Source organism: Natator depressus, chromosome 16 (genome assembly GCF_965152275.1).
Source record: "Natator depressus isolate rNatDep1 chromosome 16, rNatDep2.hap1, whole genome shotgun sequence".
Classification (NCBI taxonomy): Eukaryota; Metazoa; Chordata; order Testudines; family Cheloniidae; genus Natator; species Natator depressus.
Genome location: NC_134249.1, coordinates 16,051,945 through 16,075,865, shown reverse-complemented (window position 1 = coordinate 16,075,865; position 23,921 = coordinate 16,051,945). Strand labels below are relative to the sequence as shown.

General features: G+C 49.6%; 1 protein-coding gene across 2 annotated transcripts in view; it reads right to left on the bottom strand.

Annotated features, from left to right (window-relative positions):
* Positions 1 to 23,921, bottom strand: part of PLPP7 (phospholipid phosphatase 7 (inactive)) — a 30,402-nt gene that overhangs the window by 6,139 nt on the left and 342 nt on the right. Inside the window, exons 2-3 of one of the 2 annotated variants that reach the window (XM_074973640.1) lie at positions 22,413 to 22,608; positions 15,210 to 15,683 (exon numbers count right to left, since the gene is read on the bottom strand). In XM_074973640.1, coding sequence (XP_074829741.1) covers positions 15,210 to 15,660 — 451 coding nt within the window. In that variant the 5' untranslated portion in view covers positions 15,661 to 15,683; positions 22,413 to 22,608. Of the gene's footprint in view, positions 1 to 8,197; positions 8,770 to 15,209; positions 15,852 to 22,412; positions 22,609 to 23,921 lie in introns of those variants that run through there. The other variant, XM_074973641.1, reaches the window with a different exon arrangement.

Here is a 23,921-nt window from a genome sequence, read left to right as displayed (position 1 = left end):
CACAACTCTACTCAGCACATAAAACCGAGGGCCAAATCTTACCTATCTAGGGAGTTCTAGTACGATAAGTCACGGTGGTATCTAAATTGCTAAAGTCTGGCCTCTGATGTTCACCCACTGGATTCCCACTGAAATTAACGGAAGTCACATGGGTAGCTATTAGCTCTGCTAACAGAGAAAGGATAAATATATCTACCTTGTTCCTACTGCATTCAGGAACCACTTAAAAGTTACAGCTCAGTAACAGCAGAGAGGTAACCTCCTGCAGAGACAGGTTAGGGACAAACTTAGAAGTGTTAATACTTCCATTTATGTCTTAAAAAACTATACCTCTAATATCACCATTAAAGGAAGACTGAATAAAAGGATTTCCCTCTTTGTCCTTTCTTTCCTTTCTGGTGTTCTGAGGTGTGAACACTGCTGCTGTCCCTTTAAGAAAGGGTTCTGAAGTAGATTCAGGAGTGATGATCTTAAAGGGGCAGCAGCTCTCGCTGACTGTGCAGGAAGGCTGGCTGACTCCCATAGGTTGGAGCTGGAGAAGCGACTCCAGGGATGCGGCAGATGCGCCAGGGAGATGTTTATATGAATAAGTTCTCAAATGATTACTGCTGAACAGCCTTGGTGTAGTACTAAAAAAAGACACAGTCCCAAAGCCTTTTGCTTCGGCTGCTCCTGCAGATACTCAGATGGAACCACTCAAATGACAAGGACAACTCTTGGCAGTAAGGGCTCTAGGATAAATATCAAACTAAAAATCACAAGCCAGGACCTAATGGTTCAGCTAGTAACCCCAGGCATCATTACCACCTGCCAGTCATGGGGGTAGATGTGAAAAGGGGAAGTGAAATGGGTGGAGAGAAACTCACTCAAGCAGGAGAGCTTACAATGAGCTCAGACAACAGCCAGAGAGTAATACCGGGGAGTTCCACAGACAAAACCCTATCCTCAGACCAATCCCTACAGATGTTAGGGCATGGGCATTATGGCTAACCCCTATTTATTCCTTGTATTACACTAGAACGCAGAGGCTCCAATCTGAATCAGGGCCGCACTGGGCTAGGCCCTGTGCAAACATAAAGGAAAAGACAATTGCCCCCCTGGAGAGCTCACAGGAGCCACGCCTATGGTAATACACAGGGTCGAAGATGGAGCTCAAACCAAGCACTTTCAAGGCTGTGATTCTCGTCTCCTGGAAGTTGTGGCTCCAAGATGGTTTGTGAAGCTGTTTTCTGGAACTCACAGCATTTCAATAGCACCTACTGCTTGTGTGGAAAACATCACAAGTGTAAGCTGCTGTAGAAATTAGTTTCCCTGAACATGTAGCCCTGGGGAACGTGCAAGTTATACCATTCCCAACAAGGATATAAATTGATGGGCCCGGTGTTCTAAAGCCCTGAGGTCAGTGGGAGTGGGAGGCACTCAGCAACTCTGAAAGTCCAGCCCACTACTTCTCAATATTCTGACATGTGAAATGATCAGGTTCACCTGCTACACACATCAATGGAGACAGTGGCCACAGATCGCACAATGAACTTAAACAATAATTAATGATATATTGCAGCATTTTGGGGAGGTTATTTTTCAGTCAAAACAACACAAAGGATTCTGGAACATGGGGTCCCAGGAGGATAATATAGTGGAGGAATTTGGGGTCATTGGAATTTAAAAATCCCTCTCCTAGCTTATCAGAAAACAGCCCTGAGTGAAACCACAGGCTGCCTAGAGAGCCTCCCCTTGGATATAAGATGCCCCTGGGAGCTGGGCAATTTGTATCTTAGAACCAATTACTTAGCATGGCTGCTTCCCAAATTTGCTCTGCCATGCATGGGCTCTGCAATTATTCTGGAGAAGCGAAGAGCAAAGGGTGAGCACAGTGAAAAAACCTTGTGCTATGCAGGAGCTGGGCCTCTGCGGGGCACTTGCCTCTGAACATCTTGTTTATTGGGTTGAAGCGGATCTGTTGCCTACAAATCCTGCTAGCTATGTGCAGAGGCGAGCTGACGCGCCAGGAGACCTCTCTCCCAACTGTGCCACTAGCTTGGATAGAGATTGCACAAACACTGCACTGATAACACCCAGGCACCCATAATGACACCAGAATAGTACCGGTGTATCCCATAATGGCAACCATACCAACACAGTGCTAATGCATCCTGTAATGGCACCATACAGCATGAGACAGCATGGTGCACAGGCAACCCGTAACGACAGCATATCGCATGAGACCATTGCATCAGCGTAACTAGATTTGACTTGTGGTCCGTGTCTCTCATGGGAGGGAAGGCTTGGGCCAGGTGTGGAAATGAAAGAAAAGCAGAACATTTTGCCTGTGGGGAGAAGGAAGAGAAGCACTTTGTGCTGCTCACCCGCTGGCGATGCAACGCCGAGCGCCTGGGCAACCCATAATGTCATGATTAAGGCCCAGCTTCAGCTAAGTACTTAAGCACATGCTCAACATGAAGCCATGCTTCAGCTTATCCCTGTTCAGCAATGCACTTAAGCATGCGTTTAAGTCCCATCGGCTTCAGTGAAAGTGGAATCAGCCTCTTAGATTTTTTTTTTTATAGCCTTGGAGGATTTACAGTGCCTCCCACCTGTTGAACTCAAAGCACTTTATGAACCTTGAGGACTTGGGCCTCTCAGTGCCCCAGGGAGAGTGATAAAGGGGAGCCAGGAGCAGAAACCTGAAATCACATCTAAGAAATCCTCTAACAAAGTGGAGCTTTTCAGCCTGGCTCTGCCAGGAAGAGGAGAAAACCTCTAATACTGTCTTTACTTCCTACTCCAGACTGACAGCAAGAGTCCCTGAGCCCCTCTCTCCTGCCCCTCAACACTCCCAGCCAACTCTCTGGCAGCCTTAAAGAAAGCAACCGGAATCCACACTCCTGTCCTCCTTTCCCCCAACTACTTCTCTTGTCAAGCTGCATTAGAGGCAAACACACACACATTGCCCCTGGGGCGGGAGCCATCACTGAGGCTTCTCCCAGCAGGAGCAGGATCCATCTCAGCTGAGAACACCTACTTCCAAGGGTGCCTCTTAGAGTTCAGAGCTGGGTGAGGCAGATCCAGACAGCTGTCCCCTGCAGGGTAGCACAGAAATACAGCCAATTTCCCTCTCCCCCATTTAACAACCACAGCACTTCCCTTTGCTTTGAATCCACATTCGGCCTCAGGGCATTTTACCTGCTAGCTTTCCCTGGGAGTCTTGCTATTAAGGCTCCTGCGTTACCACCTTCTTCTGAAGTGCTGGGCCTTAGTCATGGCTGAGATAGCTGACTAAGCTAGCTGGACCAGTGCTCTGGCAGGGGTCCTACATAGGTCCTCGTTTCTGCTCCTGCAGCAGCTGAGCAGGTTCCAGTGTGTCACCAGGCCTGCCACTATATGCAGGGACACTGCAGAGTTGCTCTTTAACAGAACATATTTGCTCTAACTGAAGCGGGCGGGGAGAGAAGTAGGAGGGGAAGCCAGCAAGTTGGATGCAATTTGCCATTCCACAATGCCTGAACTCATCACTGAGGATAGGACAAGAGGGGAGGGAGACATGTGGCAAAGGACCTGGGGCTTTTACTGCATTGCCTGAGAAGGATAATGAGAGAGATCTGCAGCATGACGAGTGATGAAGAGGAATGTTCACTCCCAGTTTGAGGCGGTGTGGATGTGCGATGCAGAGAGCACTGGAGGTGGATGTGTGTGTGAGGTTACCTCTGATCAACACCCACCATGGGCCAGTCACATTAGCCCACTTGACATTTAAAAATTTCCACCTCACTGCACAGACAGGCTGCAAACTTGCCAAGATTTCAGCGGGCAGAGCAGATCCCAGGAGGGGAGGCTAGGCAAGGGTCTCCCTTGCATACCAGGGTGACAAGCCGGGGATGGGGCCACCTCGGAACAGAGTGTCTGAGCAGGGAACGAACATGCAAGCCGCCGGGTCTTCAGAAGCGGTTTCCTCCACCATTGGAACATAATTTGTTTCTGCTTAATTCAGATGCTCCCTAGCATGTCGGTGGGTTAATTAAAAAATAATCATCAATATGTCTGGCCTATAGGCAATCCCACCTGGGGCCCACAAACTCTGCTGCTTATATACTGATGCTGGGCAGGTCTACACTAAAAACACTGCATTGGTGCAACTGCATCGATGCAGGTGCGCCGCTCTAGTGCTTAAGTGAAGATGCTCCTAGACTGATGGGAGAGAGCTTTCCCATCAGCAGAGTTAATCCGCCTCCCCGAAAGACAGTGGTTATAAATCAACAGGAGAAGCACTGCCATCAACATAGTGCTGTCTCCATGAGGGGTTAGGTTGATGTAACTGCGTTGCTACGGGGTGTGGATTTTTCAAACCCGAGTGACGTAGTTATAGTGACATAGGTCTGTAGTGTAGACTTGGCCCATCTGGCCATGCAACTCCCCTTAGAGCAGAAGAGGAGGTAACTCATTGCTTGGGATGTGTCCAGGTTACTGAGCCCTGAGACTCGACCGAAAGGATACGTCTACATTGCAGTCACGGGGCGTGATTCCACCTTGCGTAGACATCCTGAGCTTGCTCAGGTTCCGGAGCAGAGAAACCAGGGTAGTACGCAGGGTTCTGGATGAGTTTCTGGAGCCTGTGTGGCCGTGGCTTCACTGCTACCAGCACCCAAGCTAGCAAAAGTATGTCTACACGGGCTGCAATCACACCCCTTGATTCCAATGTAGACATACCCACAGACACATGAACAATGAGCTTGTCTGCACCGCATGGGTATTCACCTAGTACTCTCTAAACTCCCAGAGTCCTGTCCCTGCATGTACTGGGCTCAGTATAAAGGCAGGGATGGATTTGTAGGATTGTTCCAAAGTCCTGGTCAGGAATCTGTAGGGGATTTCCCCAGGACATTACAGCCTGGTTCCCCACCCGTCCTGGCTACTTGGGGCTTCACAGATCTTAAGGCTGGCTCTGCATACAGGGAACAGACTGAAGCGAGCGTGCTCTGACCTTTTGCTTACTTTTATGAAGGAGGAAATCCCTGCACCCCAGCCTTTCACCCTCATTCAGGCAGACAGTGAATCCTCATCCTGACGCTAAGCCCTGGTCTACACTAGGACTTTAGGTCGAATTTAGCAGCATTAAATCGATGTAAACCTGCACCCGTCCACACGATGAAGCCCTTTATTTCTACTTAAAGGGCTCTTAAAATCGATTTCCTTACTCCACCCCTGACAAGTGGATTAGCGCTTAAATCGGCCTTGCCGGGTCGAATTTGGGGTACTGTGGACACAATTCAACGGTATTGGCCTCCGGGAGCTATCCCAGAGTGCTCCATTTTGACCGCTCTGGACAGCACTCTCAACTCAGATGCACTGGCCAGGTAGACAGGAAAAGAACTGCAAACTTTTGAATCTCATTTCCTGTTTGGCCAGCGTGGCAAGCTGCAGGTGACCATGCAGAGCTCATCAGCAGAGGTGACCATGATGGAGTCTCAGAATTGCAAAAGAGCTCCAGCATGGACTGAACGGGAGGTACGGGATCTGATCACTGTATGGGGAGAGGAATCCGTGCTATCAGAACTCCGTTCCAGTTTTCGAAATGCCAAAACCTTTGTCAAAATCTCCCAGGGCATGAAGGACAGAGGCCATAACAGGGACCCAAAGCAGTGCCGCGTGAAACTGAAGGAGCTGAGGCAAGCCTACCAGAAAACCAGAGAGGCGAACGGCCGCTCCGGGTCAGAGCCCCAAACATGCCGCTTCTATGATGAGCTGCATGCCATTTTAGGGGGTTCAGCCACCACTACCCCAGCCGTGTTGTTTGACTCCTTCAATGGAGATGGAGGCAATACGGAAGCAGGTTTTGGGGACGAAGAAGATGATGATGATGACGAGGTTGTAGATAGCTCACAGCAAGCAAGCGGAGAAACCGGTTTTCCCGACAGCCAGGAACTGTTTCTCACCCTGGACCCGGATCCAGTACCCCCTGAACCCACCCAAGGCTGCCTCCTGGACCCAGCAGGCGGAGAAGGGACCTCCGGTGAGTGTACCTTTTAAAATATTATACATGGTTTAAAAGCAAGCATGTGAAAGGATTACTTTGCCCTGGCATTCGCGGCTCTCCTGGATATACTCCCAAAGCCTTTGCAAAAGGTTTCTGGGGAGGGCAGACTTATTGTGTCCTTCATGGTAGGACACTTTACCACTCCAGGCCAGTAACACGTACTCGGGAATCATTGTACAACAAAGCATTGCAGTGTATGTTTGTTGGCGTTCAAGCAACATCCGTTCTTTATCTCTCTGTGTTATCCTCAGGAGAGTGAGATATAATCCATGGTCACCTGGTTGAAATAGGGTGCTTTTCTTCAGGGGACACTCAGAGGAGCCTATTCCTGCTGGGCTGTTTGCCTGTGGCTGAACAGAAATGTTCCCCGCTGTTAGCCACAGGGAGGGGGGAGGGTTGAGGGGGTAGCCACGCGGTGGGGGGAGGCAAAATGCGACCTTGTAACGAAAGCACATGTGCTATGTATGTAATGTTAACAGCAAGGTTTACCCTGAAAGAGTGTAGCCAGTGTTTTATAAAATGTGTCTTTTTAAATATCGCTGTCCCTTTTTTTTTCCTCCACCAGCTGCATGTGTTTCAATGATCACAGGATCTTCTCCTTCCCAGAGGCTAGTGAAGATTAGAAAGAAAAAAAAACGCACTCGAGATGAAATGTCCTCCGAGCTCATGCTGTCCTCCCACACTGACAGAGCACAGACGAATGCATGGAGGCAAATAATGTCAGAGTGCAGGAAAGCACAAAATGACCAGGAGGAGAGGTGGCGGGCTGAAGAGAGTAAGTGGCGGGCTGAAGAGAGGGCTGAAACTCGAATGTGGCGGCAGCGTGATGAGAGGAGGCAGGATTCAATGCTGAGGCTGCTGGAGGACCAAACCAGTATGCTCCAGTGTATGGTTGAGCTGCAGCAAAGGCAGCTGGAGCACAGACTGCCACTACAGCCCCTGTGTAACCAACCGCCCTCCTCCCCAAGTTCCATAGCCTCCACACCCAGACGCCCAAGAACGTGGTGGGGGGGCCTCCGGCCAACCAGCCACTCCACCACAGAGGATTGCCCAAAAAAAAGAAGGCTGTCATTCAATAAATTTTAAAGTTGTAAACTTTTAAAGTGCTGTGTGGCATTTTCCTTCCCTCCTCCACCACCCCTCCTGGGCTACCTTGGTAGTCATCCCCCTATTTGTGTGATGAATGAATAAAGAACGCATGAATGTGAAGCAACAATGACTTTATTGCCTCTGCAAGCGGTGATCAAAGGGAGGAGGGGAGGGTGGTTAGCTTACAGGGAAGTAGAGTGAACCAAGGGGCGGGGGGTTTCATCAAGGAGAAACAAACAGAACTTTCACACCGTAGCCTGGCCAGTCATGAAACTGGTTTTCAAAGCCTCTCTGATGCGTACCGCGCCCTCCTGTGCTCTTCTAACCGCCCTGGTGTCTGGCTGCGCGTAACCAGCAGCCAGGCGATTTGCCTCAACCTCCCACCCCGCCATAAACGTCTCCCCCTTACTCTCACAGATATTGTGGAGCACACAGCAAGCAGTAATAACAGTGGGAATATTGGTTTCGCTGAGGTCTAAGCGAGTCAGTAAACTGCGCCAGCGTGCCTTTAAACGTCCAAATGCACATTCTACCACCATTCTGCACTTGCTCAGCCTGTAGTTGAACAGCTCCTGACTACTGTCCAGGCTGCCTGTGTACGGCTTCATGAGCCATGGCATTAAGGGGTAGGCTGGGTCCCCAAGGATACATATAGGCATTTCAACATCACCAACAGTTATTTTCTGGTCTGGGAATAAAGTCCCTTCTTGCAGCTTTTGAAACAGACCAGAGTTCCTGAAGATGCGAGCGTCATGTACCTTTCCCGGCCATCCCACATTGATGTTGGTGAAACGTCCCTTGTGATCCACCAGAGCTTGCAGCACTATTGAAAAGTACCCCTTGCGGTTTATGTACTCGCCAGCTTGGTGCTCCGGTGCCAAGATAGGGATATGGGTTCCGTCTATGGCCCCACCACAGTTAGGGAATCCCATTGCAGCAAAGCCATCCACTATGACCTGCACATTTCCCAGGGTCACTACCCTTGATATCAGCAGATCTTTGATTGCGTGGGCTACTTGCATCACAGCAGCCCCAACAGTAGATTTGCCCACTCCAAATTGATTCCCAACTGACCGGTAGCTGTCTGGCGTTGCAAGCTTCCACAGGGCTATCGCCACTCGCTTCTCAACTGTGAGGGCTGCTCTCATCTTGGTATTCATGCGCTTCAGGGCAGGGGAAAGCAAGTCACAAAGTTCCATGAAAGTGCCCTTACGCATGCGAAAGTTTCGCAGGCACTGGGAATCGTCCCAGACCTGCAACACTATGCGGTCCCACCAGTCTGTGCTTGTTTCCCGAGCCCAGAATCGGCGTTCCACAGCATGAACCTGCCCCATTAGCACCATGATGCATGCATTGGCAGGGCCCATGCTTTCAGAGAAATCTGTGTCCATGTCCTGATCACTCACGTGACCGCGCTGACGTCGCCTCCTCGCCCGGTAGCGCTTTGCCAGGTTCTGGTGCTGCATATACTGCTGGATAATGCGTGTGGTGTTTAATGTGCTCCTAATTGCCAAAGTGAGCTGAGCGGACTCCATGCTTGCTTTGGTATGGCGTCCGCACAGAAAAAAGGCGCGGAATGATTGTCTGCCGTTGCTCTGATGGAGGGAGGGGCGACTGATGACACGGCTTACAGGGTTGGCTTCAGGGAGCTAAAATCCACAAAGGGGGTGGCTTTACATCAAGGAGTAGTTCAGGCAGGACTTCATGGAGGGTTCCAATAAGAAATGGTGCACCTAAGTTATTGTTCTTATTGGAACAAGGAGGTTAGCCTGGCCTCTGATTGATACATGGCTAGATTTACCTCGCTGCACCTTCTCTGTGAGTGACTGCAGTGTGACCTAGAGGAATGAGTCCCCTAGACAGGGGAGGAGGCAAATGAGTACAAAACAAATCTGGTCTATTTCTTGTTTTGATCCACTCCATCTATCTTTTACATCTTTGGCTGGCAGCAGACGGTGCAGAAGGAAATATTGCCTACCTGCTCACCATAAGATGGTTCAATAGGACTGACTGCCGGACTTAAGAGAATGACCTGGTCAAGTCACTAAAAATTTAGTCCCTGCGCCCATGTCTGCCCAGGCGCTCCTGATCGACCTCACACAGGCGACCAGGAGTACCTCGGACATGACGAGGACGGCTACCAGTCGTATTGTACCGTCTGCTGCCACAAGGCAATGGGTTGCTGCTACTGTGTAGCAATGCCATACCGCGTCTGCCAGCACCCAGGAGACATACGGTGACGGTTACCTGAGCGGGCTCCATGCTTGCGGTGGTATGGCGTCCGCACAGGTAACTCAGGAAAAAAGGCGCGAAACGATTGTCTGCCCTTGCTTTCACGGAGGGAGGGAGGGAGGGAAGGGGGGACTGACGATATGTACCCAGAACCACCTGCGACAATGTTTCAGCCCCATCAGGCATTGGGATCTCAACCCAGAATTCCAATGGGCAGCGGAGACTGCGGGAACTGTGGGATAGCTACCCACAGTGCAACGCTCTGGAAGTCGACTCTAGCCTCGGTACTGTGGAAGCACTCCGCCGAGTTAATGCACTTAATGCACTTCTGTGGGGACACACACACTCGAATATATAAAACCGATTTCTAAAAAAACGACTTCTATAAATTCGACCTTATTCCGTAGTGTAGACATACCCTTAGAAACGAAGGATCTGTCCACTTTATTCAGTGCTGCTTCTTTGACAGTGATAAACCCCCTGTGACAAAGCCAAGGAGCCAACGTACGACTTAGATACAACATGCAGGGCTCGTAACGAATGGTAACATCGTATTTAAAATCTGAGGGCCTGGTCCCCAACTGTTGTCGCTTCACTAAAGTCACTAAAGTCAGTGGAGCCATGCCACTCTGGACCAGGTAAATAAACTCTCACCACCACCAAACCTCATGAATAACACAATCCAGTTGACTCCTAATGGGCTGAGAGGCAAATGCTGAGGGATAGGAGGGGGAAGGACAGCGTAGACTAATGGGCAGAGCAAGGGATTAGGAATCAGGACCCTGGATTTTTGTGGCACGTTCAGCAAGCCACAATCAGATGTGGCACCGATGCCCCAGAACCTGGGGGCTGGTGTCTCCACTGACATGCATCTTGTATAAGCATTTATGCCTGTGCAAGCCGAGTGCAAAATGCTACCAAATCCACATGGTAGCACTTGCCACGCCTTGCACAGGTGTGTAGGACTGCACCAAGAGCAAGCCAATGGAGAATCAGGCCCCAGAAGCTAAACTGCCTGATGTTACAGAACCCAGTATAATAAACCAGGTTTCCCACAGCCAGAGTTTTACATTGAAGGTTCATCAGGCTCCCCCAGCCTGGTTACTAAATGAAATTAATCAAAAGGGGGGCTTTGTGCAGCCAATGGCTGAGTCCTTCAAAAGAGGACTTTTGTGTTCTCCATATCTCCAAGAGGGATGAGCCCTGGTACCAGCCAGCCCAGACCCTTCACAACACCTCAGGCCTGATTCTCTTTTCACTCACACCAGTGTAAATCAGGAGTAGCTCCACTGAAGTCAACAGTGTAAACGAGAGCAGAATCAGCCACTTCTGGGTGCTGGGGGAATTACCTAATTCCCTGGGCCCAAGCAAACTTCCCTTATGGACAGGGCCCCTGACAACCATTCAGCATGACCTTGGACAAGTCAGCTCCCCTCTCTCTGGTGGCTCAGCTTCCCCAGTGATAAAGTGGGGATGATACCAGCTCCTTCCTTCCTAACAGGGTTGAGAACTAAAACTCATATTGGTACAGCATTTGAACATCCTTGCATTAAATGGTGCCACAAGAAGGTTCACTATTACTATTCTATTGTTATCCTCAGAAGTATGGCGTTCTGCAGGAAGAAATGATTTAAAACCAGTGCCTTCTCTGACTCACTACCAGGGAGCTGGAGCACTTACCCTTAAAGAGGATTTGTGAGTAGGGGAAAGGAGTGAAGATGGAACGGATACTATCAGGGCCCAATAGGCAGTGTCCTTTGAATCAGAGCTTGCATTCGAACAAAAAGGGGCCCAACACTGGGCAGCAGAACCGAGCCTCTTCAGGCTTAAGAGATTTCTGGATCCAGAAAGAGCATCAGTTTATTGAGCTCAATTTGTTTGGTTTTAACAAAGGGAAGGTTAAGGGATGACTTGATCACAATCTATATGTAACTATATGGGGAAGAGAAATTTGATAACAGAGGGCTCTTCAGTCTAGCAGACAAAGGTATAAGATGATACAAAGGCTGGAAGTTGAAGCTATTGACATTATTTAGACAAGACTAAATTTACACTAGAAAAAAGGTACATTTTTTTTTTTAAACAGTGAGTCATTAACCATCGAAACAACTTGCCAAAGGAAGTGTTGGATTCTCTATCACTTAAAAAACAGCCAACATTTCCAAAGATCTGCTTTAGTTCTGACAGAAATTAATTCAGGGACGTCCAGTGGTACTTAAGATGTCAGACGAGACGATCACATAGAATCATAGACTTTAAAGTCAGAAGGGACCATTATGATCGTCTAGCTGACCTCCTGCACAACGCAGGCCATGGAGTCTCACCCACCAACACCTGTAACAAACCGCTAATTTATGTCTGAGCTATTGAAGTCCTCCAATTGTGGTTTAAAGACTTCAAGGTGCAGAGAATCCTCCAGCAAGTGACCCGTGCTTTATGCTACAGAGGAAGGCGAAAAACCCCAAAGCCTCTGCCAATCTGTCCTGGGGGAAAATGCCTTCCCGACCCCAAATATGGCGAACAGCTAAACCCTGAGCATGTGGGCAAGTCTCACCAGCCAGACACCCAGGAAAGAATTCTCTGGAGTAACTCAGATGCCACCCCACCTAACATCCCATCACAGGCCATTGGGCCTATTTACCATGAATAGTTAAAGATCAATTAATTGCCAAAATCATGTTATCCCATCATACCATCTCCTCCATAAACTTATCAAGCTTTGTCTTGAAGCCAGATAGGTCTTTTGCCCCCACTGCTTCCCTTGGAAGGCTGTTTCAGAACTTCACTCCTCTGATGGTTAGGAACCTTTGTCTAATTTCAAGTCTAAACTTCCTGATGGCCAGTTTATATCCATTTGTTCTTGTGTCCACATTGGTACTGAGCTTAAATAATGGTTCCTTCTGGCTTTATAATCTGTGATTCTATGAACTTAGGCCCATTTCTGTTAGGTGGATTAGAATCAGAACACCAGATCCCATCTCCCTTCAGCTTTGGGAAAGTTTGGATCTGGATTGAAGCACTGGCCCCAACTTGCCAACTGTGGCAATTTTATTGTGAGTCCCAGGATATTTGATTTTCTCCAGCTGCTGGAGTCAGATGATTATCTGAAAATCTCAGCTCTGATTTTAAAAATGTAAGTTTCTAGCCCTCCTTATTGCAGAGAAAAACTTGAAAATGTGACCTCTAAATGCTCCAAATAAAATGAACCCACACTGTACGGTTTTAAATCTCATGATTTTTAAGCCAATCATGATTTTGGGGGCCTGATTCGTAATTTTTGAACAGATGAGATTGGCAGCACCCAGGCCTCGCTCTCCTGAAAGCGTGTTCTAGCAGCGCAGCCCTTATAATGGGGACAGATACGCTCCTCCTAGCCACAGGCCATGACTCTGCTTCTTTACTTTGGTTGCTTGGCATTTGTGGCTGGGGATGAAACAGAGGTGAATTAATAAATCCCAGCATGGACAGCAAATGTGTGGGCCAACGTGGGTCCACTGGGCCTAGGGAGGGGATCCACAGCTGGGATCCATGCTATGGGGAGGGAGAAGAGGATGATGCAGGGCTAGATTTCAGCACCCCCACCCAAACAGACCATCATACCGCCGGGAAGTTTTCACCCAGCACACAGCTCGGGGCATGCAGCCCGCTGTCCATCTGCAGCTGTGCCTCTGCCAGGTCCCCAGTCCCATTTCAACAATCTCCTTACTCCTTCCCTTTGCAAAGCCTGATTACAAATCCTAAACAAGCGCTTTGTGATGGGCTGGCTCCCTGCCCAGAGACTGCATCAGAAATTCTGCTCGCTGTATCAGACTCCGAGGGGGCTGGGGGAAGGGAGGAAAGCCAAGTGGGGTGAACAGCCTCGCTGCTTCCCCTTCCAAAGGGTCAGGACGAGGGTGGGAAGAGCTCATTCCCTCGGACCCATCCCCACCCAGAAGGGCTTTGTTATCACCAAGTACTGCTGGATTTGAATGCATATGGGGCTGAGCCAAAACAAAAGGGTGATAGAGGATGTCGGACAGTATCAGCAAACCAAGTTTCTTGCGGGGAGGTAAAGTCTGTGACGGGAGCCCTGTCTCCTTCTGAAGGAGAGCTGAGAAAATTAAAAGGTCACTGAAATATTCAAGGATCCGTCTTGGGGGAAAAATTCCAGACTCTCAGTGAGAAGCAACTCACGAAACAGAGGAGCAGGTAGACACACATTCGCTGGCCATACTATGCCCGTCTCATTCTCTTAGGCGCAATGGGTCTTGCGGTCACTGGCTGGGTCCACCAACCACACATCCCCAGTATGGCCTTTTATCCTGACAGCACTTAGATATTATTGCAATGGCACTCTATAAATAGGCAGATCTCTGCCCTCCTAATTTTGGGCATTTAACTGGCCACTCCTGTTGTATCAGCCACCCCCTTGTACATGATAATGGCAAGTCTACGAGGGGAGATGATGGAAATGTGACAAGGGGGACGCAGGGGACAGAAATGTCTCCGTGCATCTTGTTCCAAGTCTCCTGCAATCTCCCTAATATGCCCCTATTTGGAAACTGCCTAGTTACTATGGCAATGGGTGTTAGACAAAGTACACCATCCTTTGATCAATAAGGGATGAAACTAGCCTTTACGTTTCCCATGAAGAAGAACAAGATCAAAAATAATGATTTTTTTTGTGGGTCACTGGGAGCTGAGCTAAGATTAGGGGGAAGCCCAGCAGAGGCTATTTTGGGCACCACCTCAGAACTGAGGGGACCTACCAATGTGGGTTTGTGTTCCCAAGAGGCCAGGTGCTAGCAGCTGCATGGCTAAGTGTGAATAACCTGTGAGAAGGGGGCCAGCCCAGGGACTGCTTTGTATTTGGAATCGTAGCTTTGCAGTGAAAAGGGCAAGCAACGGGGGGAAAAATGTGAAAGCTGAAATTAGCATTTGATCTTCATTGGATTGCAAATGTTTAGAGGCCCAGAGCCGCAGGCTTCCTGGGCCCCAGAGGCTAGCCTTGCATAGGATATGTGTACAGGCCTGCCAGGGGCCTTTAGTTCCTCACCAGTTGGTCCTCATAGTCTTTTAAAAGGGGCTTCTCTCTGCTCAGTAAGGCAAGGCAGAGCAGCAGGTGATGGTGCAGAGTAGGCACCTGCTGAAGGAAGGGAGGAAGATCAAAGAAGCAGGAGCAGGCGGGAGACGAGACTCCCCTTGGGGCAGCTGAGAAGAGGAGCCAGAGTCTGTCCAAGGTAGAGGGAAGGGGGACACAAAACATTTGCAGAGAGAGCACCGAACTTGGGTGACTCTGATCCCCATTTTGCCTTCAACCACCCTCGACTGAAATCTTAATTCATCTTTAAATCTGCCCCAACTAAGCCTCTGAGGGAGACAGATACAGTTTAAATAAAGGATCTGGCTGACAGCATCAAAGCCATAAGGTTTTCCTGCCCACAGGTTTGGTCGTTAACCGTTCCAGGTCTCATTCTGCTAGTCTCACATTGCACAGGTCCTTACTCCAGGAGTAGCCAAATGGAAGCCAGCTGGACTTCTTAGGCAGGAAGGCACAGAACCTAGCACGTGCCCGCTAGGTCCTTATGTTGCGCCCATCATCATCATGGTATCAGAGCACCTTCCTGCGCCCATCACCATGGTATCTGAGCACCCTACTGCACTCATCAACGGGGTATCCCAGCACATCCTGGATCTACAGAGATGGCCAATAAATGCCATGAACCCCATAAACATAAGTTTTCTGAATTTAAGTTCATTCCCTCTTCCTTTAAAAACCCTGGAGATGGATGAAAAAGACAGAGGAGGGGGGAAAGCCTGCTGTCCCTTGTGACTAGGGGCTGGGCTTTGAGTGCAGGAGGTGGAGTATTTTACTCACCTAGCAGCAGGTTCATGAGGACCTCCTGTCCCGCCAGCGTGCTGCTCTTCACCAGGCAGATGAGTGTGCCCCCGATCCAGGGTACACCATGCCCTGTGATCCCGATGAGTGTGATCATGGAGCGGGCGCTGCCCCAGGACGAGGCGCTGCTGGCACAGACCCCCAGCCTCTTGGATATGCAGATATCGATGGCCAGCAGGGAGTTGAAGGCAATTCCCTTGAAGGAGGGGTTCAGCTGCATGCAGTCCTCCTCAGGAAGCTGCTGAGATTGCCTCCGCTCCTTGGTGCCTTCGTTTTGGGTGGGAGCCAGACCAGACTGACTGCCCTGCTTTCTGCTGGAGCTCCTGGTCTCCTGGTTTCCTTTCATGGGCTGGTTCAACGAGAGGAACTCAGCCCTGTTCAGGACATTGTTCCGCTCTCTGGCTCTGGTCCGGCTTTGGGATGCTGGCATTGTGGAGTCTCCCTAGATGAAACCTGCTTTCAAAAAACCATACAGGAGAGAAATCCCTCTCCCCTTCCAATCAGCTCTCCCCACCGCCCCCCTTCAGAGATATGAATTTGGTAAGCGACACAGATTCCCCTCTTGTGCAGTCTCCCCCAGCACAGACTGCAGCTGTTAAATATAGAGCAAGGAATGCACATGGCTGTTTACTTCATGGGCCTAGCAAGCTTGGAAGAAAAATTAATGCCAGGCTGGGCAGCCAGTCCAACACCAGAAAAAAGGTTAAACAGCCAATGGATACAGAGAAGAGGAGGGGAAATTCTATGTGCCAAAGGTTGGTTGCTTCAGGCCTGGTCTATTTAAATCTTCCAATTGCTTATATCCCCAGGGCTGCAGGGGAGACTGGGAAATGTAGTTTTTCACCGTGCTCTTGCATTTGATTTAATGGAGGAATTAGAGCTGGAAAACGTCACCTCCCGCCCCCCTCCCTACCAGGGCAGGGCTGATCCCTGCAGGCTGTTGTGCAGCCTGGGTTTGAAGTCTCAGGAGAGGAGGCTTCCTTGGGGCACTGTCAGGGAGTTTCTCCAGTTCTTTTCCCTCACTTAGTTTCAAGCCCATGGCTCATAACTGGCCCCCTTGTCCCCCTTTGTGCTGCCCTAAATAATTCCCATCACTCCTCGGTGTTAATTGCCTTCAAATATCACTAGTCCTATATTCCCAACACCCAGCCACCTTTTCTAAACTCCTGCAGTAACTGCTCCACCAACCCGCTCGCCTCCGGGCCGTAGGTGTAGCAGCACCTGCCTTTGGACTAAGAGAGATGCTGGATTGCTAATGATTTCCCCCTTCTCTCCCGCCCGCCTCATTGTAGCACATGTTTGTACTGCATCACACAGAATCACAGAACCCTGATTCCCAGCAGGCGACACCTGCAAACTCAAATCAGCGTGGAAGATTGCAATGCAGTTAGCATCTGTAGCAGAGCAAGGTGTGACCAGAGACACTACAAGGCACGACATTCAAGGGGAAGCATGGAGTATGGGAAAACTGACAGGCTCAGGGAATAGGACGTGATTGATTTCTTAGGGAGACGTGTGTTGAAGTGGTTATAGGTAACAGGCATGTTACTGGGAGACCAACTGATGCTGCATAGCTTTGAGAGGGATGGGGAATTCAGGGGTTTAAAACGAAGAGTACTTTATGGGGCAGAGAAGAAAGAGGGGCAACATAATGACCTCGGGAAAGGCAGCAGTTAATAAATGAACAGTATTAGGCAAGACTCTTCCCCCCTGCCCCAAGGTGTCTTAGCAGTAGTTCCAAACTCAGTCCTCCTAATGCACTCTGGCCACTTCTCTCCTCCGCAGCTCCCCCACTTGCAGTTTGGCGTCCAGGGTTGGAGGTGTTCAGTTCAGTCGTCAGCCCCTAAGGGAAGTGCTGCCTGGGTTGCCAGGGGGAGGGGGAAGGGTCTTCTACCGCCTGACCCAGCGGAAGCGATTTCAGCTTTGATTGCTAGGTAGAGATGCTTGCACCAGAGTCCCTCCGGTAAGCTGCGGTTCTCTGTGGCTTCAGCCCAAGCCACCTCAGCTCCCTGCACGGTCTTGAAGCACCTCAGTTTACCTCTGTCCACCACCTCAAAGCCAACCACCGTCTTGAAGCTACCTCCGTAAGGGAAAAGTCAATGACATATAGCATCCCTAAACAAAGCCCCTACCACCAGGAAGGGCATCTCAACAGAAGGTAGAGCCCAGTCTATCCATTCAAATTACTTACTTAGACTTTGTCCAGTAACTGCTATTCAGCTGTGCCAGGTCACAATCGCGGTTAGGGTGACTTCTCACCCTAGGCAAATTTGATGCAGTTCTCTTGTCCCTTCATTTCCCATCACGGACAATAGCATTTTACTGCCCCCAAACTCAAAACTTAACTGTGTCTTAACCAAAATGCACCAACCTGTCACATAACTGAAATGCAAATGAGGCCTGGCCCATTCAATCATTTCCCCTTGCTCACCAATAGATGCCAGCAGAGAGCTTCCTGCCCTTTAGAGCTCCTGTCCAACTGGAGTTCTCATGCAGCTCTGGGCTGCTCTTCTCCCTGTTCACCGACAGATGTCAACAGCAAGTTCCCTACTCTTGCTTCAGGCCACATCTGCATAGGGGCTCAGATCAAGCTCTCTAATGCAATACAAACAGGACAGCAGAGGACAGCTTGGGCCAGCCCCCAACCAAGTCCCCCCCCTCCTCCCCCCGTGCGGGTGGTAGCCACACCTCAGTAGATCTAAATGCTGTTGGAACTAGAGCCTTTGCCATGTAAGATTTGGATCTACAGCTCAATGGATCTGTGCTTAATCTGGCACTGCTTGGAAAGGAACAGGGGGTGTCTCCAGGGACATTTCTCTGCAGCCCTGTAGGCCAGGCTGAGTCTTTTGGAGGGGATGCCTTTGCTACTTTGACCCCTCCATATGGTGACAGGAGCAATATTGACAGTATTGCTGGATTGCCCTTCAAGCCACAAGGCCTCTTTGCATGCCTCAGTTTCCACATTTGTCAAGTGGATATAACACACACCCATCTTTGTCACAGGCCTCGAAATCCTCAGATGATAGGCAGTGCAATTACAGATTACCATTGCCCTATGGCACACACATTCCTTGGTTCCAGTACTATTTATCAATACAAGCATTAAGTCATACATTGCACGGGAGAGCTGAGACCATCTGTAGGAGGTGGTTTTGGCTTTGGAGGATAATAAAATAAAAAAATAAATAATAAAACTTTACACATCTATTGCACCTTGCATCTGAGTCTTTCAAAGTGTGTCACATGAATTAATTAAGCATCACAACAGCCCTGTGGAGGGAGGTGGTATAAGACCTTGTTACAGACAAACTGACACAGAGAGGTTAGCCCATGATGTGCCCAAGCAAATCAGTGGCAGAGGTAATAAAGGGACCCAGGAGTCCCAACTCCTAGCCTCTTTCTCAGACCACCAGATATATTTTTTACCTGTTATCCATAGAGAGGGAATGTATTTCAGTCTAATGCAGCTTCTCAGCCACTGTTGCCCCAGGGATCAACCACTGCTATGTGATGACCAGCTGAGGACAGAGCTCTTTCACTGCGTTGCAGCAAACTTTTCTGTCCCCTCCCCTCTCCAAACACACCTATCCCATCCCAGGAGCCACACCCCAGCTTGGCTTGTAAAGACAGCTACCACTTATATGCATATACAATACACACAACCACACACTCGTGCGGACACAGACAAGAGGCAGCACAGGAGGGCTGTTAGTAGTACACCACAGGCACGCAGTAGGTCCCATTTGATCAGAGAGTCATGCAGCTGCGTTACTCTGTGCTGAGGTTCCACGGCATGGGAAAATCACCACCCACGTGCCATAGGCTAGACAGGTCACCGCTTTAACTTTATGACAGCTGTCACTTTTGCTCTGAATGGCCCAGACACTCCTACTCCCTGCTGCAGGGGTGTTGCTCGGGGGCGGGGGGGGTCATTTGCAATTAAGTGTTATTTTTGTAGCAATGGTCCTAACAATCAGGAGGAAGAGTTCTGTCTCTCTGGGCCATGGCGGGGGTGGGGTGGGGAGGAGGAGGACGTTGTTACTGGGCAGTTTCCCTAGTGGAGTAATCACAGGGAAAAATACTTTGAAAGCAAACACTTGGGGTTAATTTTAAATCTGACAGGTCTCTCTCCTGCCAACTACTTTCCAGTACACAGGGGGGACATTCTTTCTCTCTCACACATACACACATTCCACAAGCTCTAATCAGGGTCCCAGCCTTAAACATAAGCACAAGTGGTTAACTAGGGTACCCCACAGATTTAGCAGCTTATTTCCCAATGTCCTCCTCCTAGCAGCTTGATGGGAGAGGAAGGCAATTATCTGTCCAGTTCCCACTCTTCCTAAAGGGAGGAGAGGCGGCAACTCATCCCTTTCCCCCCTTTTCAGGGGTAAGACTGGACTGGGCAGGGAACTCTGCTTTTAGCAGCTTGTTGCTAGCAGCCCTACAACTAGGAAGGCTGCAATGGTCCATCGCCTGGGAGGGGAAGGAGAGTTCAAGAGAAAAGTTTTGGGTTTCCTACAGATCACACTGAGGCTGCATCATTCACAGATTGCCCTGAGCACAGACACATGTTGCACCTGCATGTTGCATGTCAGGAGAGGTGAAGCAGGGTTCACAGAGGCACACCATGTTTTGGAAGCTAACCAGAAATACACGGCTTTGAAATATTATTAATAAACCATTAAAATGTGCCTTCCCTCCCTCACACACGTTCTGCTGAGCGCTGTGCTCTCTGCTCAGATTTCCTAAGCTGCTGCTGCTGGGTTATTTTGGTCTTGCAATCTGATCCACACTGGGTTTATTTTAGCACCTTGGAGAACTCCCAGGCTGATGGATTCCAGCTCCCTTCCCCAGATCCCTTCTCTGAGGCCACAGTTCAGAGGCCTTGCTAGCTATAGCAGACTAGGCAGCTAGCTAGAATGGCAGGTTTTGGAAGGCGGCAGACTGGTGGTGGCGGCAGAGGGGCTGCCCAGACATGTGGGCAGCCACCAGCCGTGGCTCCACGAAGCAGGAAGCGGTCCCCAGCTGAGCTGCTGGGGAAGTGTTCCTGCCCTCACTCCGCTATTCCCTGAGCCCAGTTCAGGTAAGATAGTGATCACAGCAGTGGCTTCGGTGCTGAGCGGCTTGGGGCTGCTCCTGACAGCACCACAGGTTCTGCTAGGCCTTCAGCCACAAGTGCAATGCCCCACCCGGCTTCAGGTTGGCAGCTAACCCCCCTGCTGCCCACGCAGTGCCTGGCTCCTGCTCCACCTTCTGCTTCAACTCCCCCATGTGTGGGCTCTGGAGAGACTGACACGGCTACGAGCCCAACACTGAGATGCAAATCCAGAAAAGTGCAGGGGGTGGGCCGGGCGGTGCGGGGTGACTGGTGCAGGCAGGGATACTGCGGGCCCAAAGAGCAGGTCTTGGCAGCTTGCAAGGCCTAGGGCACAGGCCTGAGGGGACTTTCATGGTGGCCTGGCCCAGCTCAACCCACTGGGATGTCAGATTGGGGTCTGTCCCAGAGGCCCAGGCTGGGGTCTGGCCCATCAGCCTCTGACCCGGCTGCATGAGGCTCAGGGCTGGGGAGTAGCAGCAGTCGGGGAGGCGCAGAGGGGCTGTTGCAAACTTCTAGGAGAGTAGGTTGAGGGCAGCAGACTGAAGTTTTGCCTAAGGTGGCTGATTGCTGTGAGTGGCCTCTGCCCAGGCCCAGCACATTTCCCCTCCTTGCCAGCTCCCTCCCCAACCAGCAGGCTTGTCCTCCCAGGCTGGCCCCACATTCCCCTGGGCTGGCGGGGTCTGACGGCCCAAACCCCCTGCATAGCTGTTGCTGCCTATCAGCTCAGTTGGCAATCCCAGCTGCGCAGCCTGCACTGGAGATGCAGTCAGGGAAGAACAGCAATGCCTCTGTCCCCATGATTCTGGAAACCTCCCCATCCCCACCCACACCAGCATCACCGACACCTTCAGCACACCCCAAGCTCCAGCAGCCACAGCCAAGAAGCAGCAGCAGACACTTGCAGCCAAACTGCTCAACAGCAAAACCTTCTGCCTTCCTACAATAGGACTGGTTTTCAGTAGGCTTTTGATTTGGAGGTGGCAGTGAAGGAGGTGGTGGTGGTGATGAATGGGAGGTGGGGGAAGGAACCTTATTTAAAATAAACGACAGTATTCTGGAGTATTAACCCGAAATGCTACAGCAACGCTGGCTCCAGCTGCAGTATTTGAGTCCTTTAGTGGAGAATACTGCAATATTTCCTCCCCCCCACCCCATAAAAGAAGGTGTTGTATTTCCGTCATCCTCTGCTGAAACAAGGTGATAGTGCAGTATATCAGCCCTGCTGCCAGGAGAAAACAGCCCCAGGAGGAATGGAGAGTGGGCATGTTATAATGTGAGACTGGGGCACACAAAAACAGATTTAAGAAGGAAAAGCATAGACAACCAAAGGGATCAGCAAATATCCCCAAGCGCTACATTATGTTGGGTTACTGCTGGGCCTCAAAGGCCGGCCTTCAGCGTGAACATTTTCACCTTCAAGCTCTTCTCCACACTATAGCACAGGTATTGCTTTACCCAGTCCTCACATGCAGCCACTGCTGGAGTGGAATGTGGCAATTGTTTAACAGTCCCCAGCATGCTATGCAGCCACGTACTACTAAACTTGAAGAAGAATCCCACTGAAGCTGCAGAGATGATTTGGAGTTATAAGTAGACTATAATGACCCAAATTAGAAATTGACGAAGACAGCAAAGTTAAACAGGCTCAGCGAAATTGTAACAGAACCAGATTCTATTGAAATCAAAATGCTTCTTGAAAACTGGGTTAATTTCAGAAGAACACTGGGGGGGGGGAGAGGGGAAATCTAACAAGGTAGAAATGTCCCCTTGTCAACATTTTCAGAATGAAACATCTCAGTTTTTTGTTTTGAAATTATAGTTCTGCATTGGAATAGATATTCAAAAATTGGAGATTCTTAGTGCAGAAAAATTCCCCCCAAAATTAGGATTGGGTCAATGGAATCATTTTGGTTTTATTTCAACTTTTTTTTAATTTTATGTTATAATATATTTTGAAATTTTCAGTTTCTGTTCCCCTTCAGAACAAAGCCAGATTTTAAAATCCTGCACAAAACAGAACTTCTGTTGGCCACACAGCTCTACTCAATTCTTCCAAAAAGTGCAATGGGATTTTGAATTACCTTGTTTTAAGTCTTGTCTGCAGAGCATCACTCCCAGAATCACAATGTCCAGAGCACTGGTTCAGTACTGACTTGGTAGAAAGAAGTCTCTTGGGAGTCAAGAACTTCTGAATTCTACTTCCCCCTCCACCAGACTTGATGTGAGCTCATGGGCAAATCACTCCCTTGTACGCTCTGTGCGGCTCCGTTTCCCTATCTGTTGCAGGGATAGTAATAATCAGTAAAGAATCCAATGTTTGCATGGCAGTTTGAAAAATGTAAAGCAAGAAAATATTACCACTTGCTGAATGATCAATGAATCCCCCTTCTAGCAGCTGTTTCCCTGGAAGCTTCCATCCAAAGACTGACCAGCTCTGATCCGGCTTAGCTTAATTTGACAATTTCACAAGACAACAGGGTGTGGCTGCAAAACGTGGAAGCCTGTGTTCATGCCTAGCTAATCTGTAGGTGATCTCTGCTGAGAGAGTAGACTGTAAATGACTTTTAAAGTCAAATAGGAGCAACCTCACAATCTCGCCTGCTCCATCTGGGGCTGGTCTCTACTCCCCACTCCTGTACAGTCATGGGCTTGCTTAGCAGCTCACCACTCCCCTCCCCATCAGCCCATCACCCTGTCAGCTAGGGAAATTCCTTCTGTGGTGGTCTCTGGGCCTGTTTGTCCCTCCCTGGCTCTTTCTGCCCCAACCTATTGAGTGTGGTGGCCAGTTCTGCTCCATTCTGCACGAAGAGTGGAAGGTGCATGAAGAGGGGGAGCAGGCCAAGGAAGGGGCGTGGGCTCAGCATCCCACCCACGCTGAGGCACTTCATTCTGTTCTCCAGGGCAGAAAGGTGGAAGAAGGAGGGAGCCTGGCTGAAAAGAAGGAGGGGTGGGGAAAGCCTGAACATTATTGGTCCGACTGAGCATTGGAGACAGGACTTTATGCCAGCACACCCCAGGGAAATTCTTGTGTTCTCACTCGGGTCTCAGATCCAGTGGGCTCCATTGCAATTCCAGCACTGCCCACGAGGAGCAGATACAACCTCGCCCTGTCCCGAAGGCATCTGCGTGTCTGAATTTCCCTCTGCCTCCCAACCTTCTGTGTATCTATTAGAAGGCTGTAGAATCAAGGGCAGAGATTGTACCTGGGTAGATTGCAGTGCAAAGCACATTGTCTGAGCTAAATTGTGAATTTAAACAACACACAAGTGTCCATCTTATTATATTGATATAATACACTATACTGCTGGTTGACCTTGGGCAAGTCATTTCACATTTCTGTGCCTCAGTTTCCCCAGCAATAAAATGTGCATAATAATACTGACCATCTTTGTAAAGAGCTTTGAGCACTACAGATGAAAAGCACTAAGACCTATAATAATTCTATAAACACGTGTGCACACCCTCTCCCCCCCCCCCCCCCAGGTTTGCAGCTGTGTTTAGCACCCAGCAGGGTTCATGCTCAGATCTTCACAGAGCTCTGCACCCAACACAGTGAGGAAAACTCTCAACCTTAGCCATTGGCTATACAA